The sequence below is a fragment of the Hevea brasiliensis genome, chromosome 16, assembly GCF_030052815.1.
Source record: "Hevea brasiliensis isolate MT/VB/25A 57/8 chromosome 16, ASM3005281v1, whole genome shotgun sequence".
Taxonomy (NCBI): Eukaryota; Viridiplantae; Streptophyta; class Magnoliopsida; order Malpighiales; family Euphorbiaceae; genus Hevea; species Hevea brasiliensis.
Genome location: NC_079508.1, coordinates 65,587,349 through 65,596,402, shown reverse-complemented (window position 1 = coordinate 65,596,402; position 9,054 = coordinate 65,587,349). Strand labels below are relative to the sequence as shown.

The 9,054-nt window shown below is 34.4% G+C and overlaps 1 protein-coding gene and 1 pseudogene across 1 annotated transcript; one reads left to right on the top strand and one right to left on the bottom strand.

The window, feature by feature from the left end:
* The first annotated feature begins 262 nt into the window (after nt 1-262).
* Nucleotides 263-1,514, top strand: LOC110670259 (40S ribosomal protein S19-3-like; annotated as a pseudogene).
* A 1,561-nt stretch (nt 1,515-3,075) lies between these two features.
* Nucleotides 3,076-7,379, bottom strand: LOC110670228 (uncharacterized). Its single transcript, XM_021832206.2, has 5 exons — nt 6,759-7,379; nt 5,346-6,664; nt 3,920-4,345; nt 3,461-3,693; nt 3,076-3,362 (listed from the first exon to the last, which is right to left on the bottom strand). The coding sequence occupies exons 1-5, from the start codon at nt 6,875-6,877 to the stop codon at nt 3,105-3,107; spliced, it is 2,355 nt and encodes a 784-aa protein (XP_021687898.2). The 5' UTR covers nt 6,878-7,379; the 3' UTR covers nt 3,076-3,104.
* Nucleotides 7,380-9,054: the final 1,675 nt, after the last annotated feature.

Below are 9,054 nucleotides of genomic sequence, written 5' to 3'. Positions count from 1 at the left end.
CTATCTCTTGCCCTATGGAGCTAACTAGTATGAATCTATACAGGTACGTGCGAGAAACCTCGAAGATGCTTAATATTTGGGCTTATGCGAGCTTGCCAGATGAGGAGAAAGGCTGACCTAGGGGCCCTGGCCAAGGGGGACCTAGGTGTCGCACGGGGCTAGAACTCCCATCCTGTGACACACGCTCCCGTCTCTATTTTGGTTTCACGGCCCAACGGCAAGCGAAAATATCGAAAGCAGAGGAGAAAGGACACAAAGCAAAATGGAGGCAACAAGAACGGTGAAAGATGTCTCTCCTCACGAGTTCGTCATGGCCTACGCTGCCCACCTCAAACGCTTCGACAAGGTAACGCCAAAGTGCACTTACTTCCTTACATATCTATCAGTGGACCTATAAATAGATTTGCAAGATTGAGTTGTTTATTTTCTTGTTTGATCATTTTGGGCTGCCTGGTTTTAGCTCAATCTAGCTCTTAAATTGAATGCTTATTTGCATATAACAGGAATTGTTTGTAAAATTCTGTGATCATTTGGCTAGCATTTCAATTAAGAATTGCCTAGTTTTTTTTTTTTTTTTTAGATTTTTTGGACTTGTTCCAAAGTTAATCACTGGCATATGTTGATTCGTTTTATGATTTGATTAAGGAAAGTTAAAATATGTTGAATTTTGTGTGGTTGCAGCCATTAGTTTCTTTTATGTGCCATTACTTCACTTTTTTATATCTTGATGTCTTATAAAAATTTTATGCTTGAAAGGACTATTTAGGTTTTATATTTTTAAAATGGTAACAATTCTTATATATATAGGTTGAGCTTCCTCCGTGGACTGATATTGTGAAGACTAGCACTTTGAAGGAGCTTGCTCCCTATGATCCTAACTAGTACTACATAAGAGCTGGTATCTCTCTCTCACATATACTTTCTTTTTGAACTTGCGTAGCATGATTGTATGATTTATTCTTTTATCTAATCTAGGTTGCGATACAGCTTCCATGACAAGGAAAATATACTTGAGGTGGGGTTCTTGGAATTGGTGCATTCAGGAGGATCTACGGGGGGAAGCAAGAGGAATGGTAGTCGCCCACCACATTTTGGCAAGAGCAATGGGTCTATTGCCCGTCACATTCTTCAACAATTGCAGAACATGAACATCATTGACCTTGATTCTAAAGGGTTAGTCTCTTTTTGTATAATTCCAGATCCATGATTTGTAACTGGCAGTTGGATTATCAGTATTTTTATTTTCAAGTTATTTAGCCATGGATGATGGGAATTGTAAGTATTTATGTGGATGGAGTTATGCTCTTCATTACTATCCTAAAACATTTTATAATATGGGCAGAAAGATTCAAGAGTGCCCCCTTCCTCATGTGTGTGTGTGTGTTCTTCAATCTTATGCTCTGCCAAACGCTTGTGCTGACAACTTTTGTTTTTGTTACCAGTGGGGAAGAATTACATCTAACGGGCAGAGGGATCTTGACCAAGTTGCTGGACAGATTGCAGTTGCTCACTGAGCCATTTGCTCATTAAATTGAAGTAGACATAGAGTACCATATAGAGTAGTATTGTTACAATTTTGAGTTGAAAAGTGGACGTGAATGAGTGGGCTAGATTCTTCATTGGTCTAACTTGCGCATGGACCAATCATTAAAACTAAATAAATCTTTATACCTTGTTTGGATTAAGTGTAACGTAGTTTATTATTGTATCATATCATTGTATCATATCATGTTGTATGGTATGATTTTTATTATTAACATATTTGAAAAAATAATATGGTATAAAATGATTCAATAATCTTTTCTTGTTTAGGTGTCAAATTGCAGGGTATAATCAATATAAAAATTATAATGCGGCTAGGATAATGGGTAAGGGAGGATTTCTAAAGATAAAAGAGTAAAATATAATTGAAATTTTATAAAAATAAAATGGGAATATAAAATTTTTGAATAATCTTAACCTGTTAAACCGGTGATTTAAAAAGTTGTGATAAAATATGATTATAATCTAAAAATTATTTTTTAATAATATTTTTTTTAAAAAAATAAAATTAATAATAATTTTTTTAAAAAATAAAAAAATTATATCATATATTAAGAAATTATGGCAAACCATGATTCAAACAGAGGATTAAAGTTTAATGTTTAATTCCCTGTTTCTTTTAGAAGTGAGACTCTTAACAACCGTTAATTAATTACCTTATTGGTTTGCCTTTCATGTTATATTGTGCAAGTATTTTTACTTTGGCCGTCAATTTTATTTCTGGTTTCTTTGCTAAAACAGCCATCTAGTATTTAAAAATGAATAAATTATTTTAAAAAAAACACAAATTAAAAAGATGAAGTTTTTGTTAAAAAAAGTTAAAATCTTTTAACAAAGTAAATTTGCTAATATAAATAGTTTAAACTAATTTACATATATTAACATAAATACATAAATATTAAAAAAAAAATATCATAATTTTATAAATAATATATTATTCATTTGGCAAAGTGAAGTTCAAATTCTCACTACTCCCATTAAAAAAATCAGCTGTCCACAATTATATAAGTAATACATAAATCTTATCAAAATTATTTAAACTACAACTTAATTAGTATTCACATCTCTCTTATGAATATGATGCACTGTTTTTTTTTTTTATTTATCAATAAATTTATATGAATAATTTATCTTAAAATAGAGATTAGGTTACTCAGAGTGATATTGAAAATTAGAATCAGAATTTCATTAATAATGAAAAATAGCAGAAACTTAGGCCTAAGTTTCTTAAATTTTTTTTTTACTAGAGGCTACCAAGGGAAACACTTCTTGCAACATACATCTATTGTAATGTGATTTTTATTATATATATTTTTTTAAAGGCTTAATTCATTAGAAGACGCTTAATGGGCATATCAGAGATTACAAAATGTACTTAGCCGAGAGGGTTACAAATAAAAGAGGCCATTTATTATGTCTCTGATCCAATTTGAAGTACGGTGATTATCTTACATTGGGTTCTTATAGCCTAAAAATAATATTCTAAAATCCCTACTCTGCATGTGTAAAAATGAACTAATAACAATTTTACAGTTGGCAGAGAGCTGCTACTGCATATACTATCAGCAAGGAAAAAGCAAAAATGATGGTTCTACATGTATCTTCCTGTTAACAAAATTGATCTTGTCCAATTTATTGCGACACCATATTAGTTGATCTGTTGTTATTTTCGACATGTTAAGCACTCTACATACTAACTTCATATCCACTTGTGAGAAGAAGTAGAGAACTTGCTCTGAACTACTGTCTTCTTGATGTTTTTGGAACTTCCTCAATATACAGTTTCCACTCCTCAATGTGTCTTTAAGCTTCTTGTCCTTCTGCATTTCAAGAGAATATGAAGACTAGAACAACCATGTCTAGTACTTGAAGCAATATAGACGAAGGAAAAATAAGAATGATTAGCTAGCTAGTTAACCTTTTGCAGACTTGTTCTGACTTCTGTCAAAAGCTCTAGTTCAGTGGGGTCTAACGGTTCGATTTGAGCTCCTCTTCGACTCTTTGGCATCACACTGCGTGCGTCTTTATCAGCTCGAACAAATCGCCAGAAAATTCTTATTGATTCTTCCATTATCTCTACTAGATTATCATTGGTAATTGCATAGTCATCCTTCAATTTAATTCTTGCCTTTTTATCCTTTATACTGTCCTCTGCGGAACAATTAAGCTCGTGTTAGTCAATGCCTCTTGTACTTTTTGCTGCTGAATCATGAAATAAGCATAGGTTTGTTTATTGGTATGCAAGGCCCCATTTAGCTGAAAGGGTTATTCATAGGCAGCAGGCTTAAAAGATATGGGGCCTTGCAAGTTGCAACTACCAAAAATAGTATGTCACTATCCATGGATGTATTCATTTATCAGATTTTAGTGTTCTTACCTCTTATAACTGGAACTTGAAGGAGATTACGCAAAATGCAGCGATTCTTGACATAATTTTGTACCCTCGGTCCTTCAAAAGGTTCATTCTCTATAAATCTCTGCAAAAGTACTTGAAATTGTTGAAATTCACCTGCAACTTCATTGTATCGACGCATTCCATAAGGGTCGAAATCCCATATCTCCAGCGCCTTCTCATACTGCCAATGAAGGATTTCCCATGAGAGGCACATTTGACCAACATAAACCATTTCCAAATCACCATGCAATTCTCTAATGAAGCTCATCTTTGGATCAGAACTGGAATTTTTTGGCTTGCCTAGAAGGAATTTCCGTGAAACAAGGGATGTCAATGCTGGTCCTGAGGCTATATGGCTTGAAATTGATTTAAGTGGGTCCTTTGTTGGGTCTTTTGATTGAAGAAAGCCTAGAGATTGCCATTAAACGCAGAGGATAAGGTATTTGATACGAAACTTAATTATAATCAAACAAATGAATTGATTTATGACACGCAATTAGCTAGCTCTAATAGTACTTAACCATAACTCAAAGGTCATTCACTCATGCAGAAGAGCCTTTCTATTAAAAAAAGTTTAATTACAGCAGATTAAGAAAAGCAAGATTTCGTGGAGCATTAGAATCAGTGCAGTTAAGATTATTTTAGATGCAGAAACAGAATTGAGTCTTAGATAAAACCAATTCCACAGTATGACAGTACGTTGAATGAAATGATGGAGCAATGTTGAAAATTAAAAGTTTGGTAGGATAGAACTAAAGATAATCTATATGCATCTTCAACCAACTTTAAAATTTGGATTTACGCATAAAGTAAATTGGGTTAGCTCCACATGCATAATGATTAATATATCTTTTAACTTTGATAATACAAAATAATAATTTAGTGGCTTTACAGGGAAAAAGCATACACAATCAGAAGGCACTCTTGAAAGTGCAAACAATAGAATTAAAGAGACTGTCAACACTTAAAATCTCAGATTTCTTGCATTAGGAGGATATGCTCAACCATTAAGCTATTATCTCAATGGCTTAATGGTATTTTTTTTAATTACATATTTTCTTATGTGTACATGTGTTGATGGTAGAAGAGAAGTTGGTTAAAATGATAAAAGATATAAGTTTCCTTCTACTCCCACTTTTGTGTAATTATTACTCTATATGCAGGTTCAAGTTTCTGTTTAACCAAACCAACTAGATTTAGTGGATCCTTAGCCCTAACTTCCAAAAGACTACAAAAGGTAGGTTGTGTTATTGATGTTTTTTGACTAGAATGATGTTATCAGTAGTAGTTCTGTTCACTTTTATCCATAAAATTTGAGTGAATTTCCATGATATGAAAAATAAAATGACAATAAAATAAAAAGAGACTAAAATTTGGATCAAGAAAGGGTAAGTAACAAGAGACTTACCCAATGCATACATTTTCTGGTAATTCAAGATATCAAATTTCCGCATCCTTTCTCTGTAACTCTTGTAGAACTTGTGAAGCTCACCCATTCTATCTTCATGCTGGAACTTCTCATCAATCTTCCATGGCTTTAAATCTTCCGCTATTTTTGGTGACTCTTCTTCTTCTAAGATGGTTGGCAGACCTGTAGCTCTGACCTTTTTCAGCTCCATTTTGAGCTGTTCTATCAACTCTTGATGTTCCCATAAAATTTCCAATCTATTTGAATCTTCAGAATTATCTAAACTATTCCTAGTTTCCTTGTCATTGTAACCGAGTTCTTCTTGTTGTTCAACATCTTTTTTCTCACCCAAGTTTTCTGTTTCTTGCATATTGGACTCCTCTAGATTTTTATGCTTTTCCAATATATCACTATCTTCATCCTCAAAATCATCAGGTTCATAGCCAGCATTTAAATGCTGCAAATTTATATCCTCCATCTCCAAATCTTCTTCAGTTAATTCAGCCTTCTCCCTTCCAATGTCTCCCAAAATATCAAGTTCAAATGCATCTTCAAAATCTATATCTGACAAGAAGCCATCGCTGGTTGAAGCTACAAAACGACTTATAATCTCATGGCTCGAAGTAATTGAATCAGAATCTGAATGAGAATCTGGAGCAATGAAGTCCTTCTCTGATAGAAACTGACCATCATCACTTGAAACTTGTTGATCACTCCGTACATTGTTCTCCGCATCAGCTGCTATTCCCTTCCCAGAAATAAACCCTTCAACGCATGTTTCAGACTCTGTCACCTCCTCTTTACATGCACCATCTGCAGAATTCTCTGCTCTCTCCTCTTGAGTAGATTGTACTGCTTTCCGCTCCACAAAGTTCTCAACAGGTAAAATTTTATCTTCGGCAATCTCTCTATTGCCAATAGAACCATCATTAGAATCGGCATATAACTTTTTTACCTCAAGACTAAAAGCCTCTGGCTTATCCAAGTATAGACTAGGATCTTTCCCAAAAGAGAACTCGTACTTATTGGCGCTTCTAGAGGATACAAAGTCTGAGAAAACTTGCTCACAATCCTCCCTATAAGTCTGGAACTGAAATTTAAAAAAGAACTTTGTCGTCTCTTCTTCCTCAAAATCAGCATTTTCTTTTGTACTTCTAAATTCAGCAATACCAACTTCTGGTTCTTCAGCTTCAGATTCCTGCTCCACACAATTCGAATTGAGTTCTGGTTTCTTCGCTCTAGTTTCTTGCTCTACACAATTCGAGCTGAGTTCTAAACAATTCGAATTGTTAATTTGAGAGCTGAAATTTCGTTTCACCCTGGAAATAAAAGAAAATAACTAAAATTTATCTTGAAAGACTAAAACATAAAGTTTTAAAAGGGGGAAAAAAAGAAAAGGAAATAATTGAATACCTGAAAATGGTTCTATGGAAGAAACCAAACAGAGTAAGGAACAGAGCTGAAACAGAGACCCAGAAAGAGTCTGCAAAGAGAATCAATTTTTGATGGAGAAACCCACTAACAGAACCCATGTTTAGCAATCTAAGATGGGAACTGATAAAAAATTCCTAATGGGTACCCATCAATTTAACCCATCAACCGGGTTTTTTCATCTCGAAGCGAAAACAGAAGAAAGGAACAGAGAAGTCACGGAAACTCTGATTTCTAGTTTGAAACCTGCGAAGAAGACTGGACTTTTCACCAGTAGAAAAATAAGAAAGAACGTCAAAATCAGACCATATGCATGTAAATCTGATTCAGAGAAATTGAAATCCGACCTAAAATGGGAGATTAAACAGGTGGGATTGTTAGGCAAGAATTAAGGAGAGAAAAGAACATTTCAGCGACGGGAATTTTAGAGCTTGCTTAGAGCCTTGGAATTCTCGAGACCGTTATGCGATTCAGATTTAGTGAAAATTTTTCTTCAGTTGATTTACGTGAGAGAGAGAGGAATTGGCTCTTGAATTTACAATTTTTTTTTTTTTAAATTGCCTAAGGGGTTGAAAATTTATGTTTATTTAAGACCATTGATGGGAAGTACTTTTCAAGTCGTCACCTTTCAAAAGAGAAAAAACATAAAATAAAAATAAGCACGGCACGGTTTTGGAATGGGAGAAAAGAATGGCGAGTGAGCACCAGAATAGTATGAACAAAAGCCCGCGTGACCCTGCAGGTATTATTTTTTATATTTATATATATTTTATAATGATATAAGATGTTATATTTTATAAATAAAATTATTATCCAGTTAAAATCATTAATGTTATATTTAATGAGCATAATAATACAAGGTAATGTAATTAAATTTTTAATTAAAATTTAGTAAAAAATTTTCATTGCATTATATTTTATTATAGCCTACTTATTAATAAATTCAATTGAAATAAAATTTTAATCATTCACAATGTTACACATTAGTTAAGTGTATATATAATTTTTATTTTATGTCACGACCCAACCTATGGGCCGGACCAGTACTAGACTGGCCAAAGCCCTAAAACCCATAGTAAGCCTAACTGTTCATTTACCCAATTCTAAGGCCCATTTGGGCCCAAGTTTAAGAAACCAAACGGACAGAGTCCGGCCATAAAATGGACTTACCAACGGGGAGTTTTCGACTCACCCGACCTGTAAACACAATATATAGTCAATTGGGGAGCTCAGCTCACCCTCCACATACTCATCAACATAATAATAAATGGGAGCTCAGCTCACTCATCCTATCCATCATTCATGCATAGCATATTATGTTTTCATGTCCCAAAATATTAATTTTGTTTACAGACCACAATCTAATACCATTTCTAACACATGCGGAAATTCTAAGATTTAACAAGTTTATACAAGCGGTAATAATTGACTGCGAGGAGAAAGCGAGTTAACCAAAATAAAATCCTCCTGTAGCACGAAAAAATATTGAGCAGAGTGAGCGTTCGACTCAGAGAGTAAAATATCAAAATTTAACCATAATCTCTATAACTATCTAGAACTAATGCACCCTGTAGAGTGAAATGCAACATCAACAACATTTTCACATCATAACATCAAAAAGGCAATTTGGAGCACTCACGCACCCTGTAACATCAATCATAATATATGGGAGTTGATCCCCTATACAGCTCTCTTAAATCCAACCTGGTGCCCAAGAACTCAGCTCGGACTTCCACTTAAATACCAAATCGGGGTCCCAGCGAAGAACTCAAGCCGTGTCTACCCCGAAGGACTGGGTCCCAGCGAAGAACTCAAGCCGTGTCTATCCGTCCTATCCATAGTCCACACCACATCACACGCACGCCAACGCACGCACACTGCTCCAAATTACCACAACAACATACATGGCACTTTAACATTTATCAATGCATCATAAATCGTGCCTGGAGTTTAACTACATAAATATATGCATATAAGTGATGCATGGGCATGCTGAACATATAATAATATCGAAATTACAATTAAAATTAATATTTTACTCACAGACTTGTGATTAGTCACCGAGGCGGGCGGAGGAAGAAGGTCATCGCTCACGACAATTATATTACAATTATTTAATACAATCTGACTCAATACAAACAAAGAAAAAGACCAATTACGTCCTAAGTCGTGCCGAAAATCCGGCAGAGTCTCCCCTATACCTAGGACCTACCCAACCTGCAAAAGGGTTCAAAACACATTTCTATACTTACAATCCATATATCCACAGTTCAATCAT

Coding starts and splice junctions, on each gene's coding strand:
- LOC110670228 (XM_021832206.2), bottom strand. CDS start 6,877: ATGGGTTCTGTTAGTGGGTTTCTCCATCAAAAATTGATTCTCTTTGCA. Junction 6,665..6,758: donor TTCCATAGAACCATTTTCAG/GTATTCAATTAT, acceptor TTTTATTTCCAG/GGTGAAACGAAATTTCAGCT. Junction 4,346..5,345: donor CCAGAAAATGTATGCATTGG/GTAAGTCTCTTG, acceptor GGCAATCTCTAG/GCTTTCTTCAATCAAAAGAC.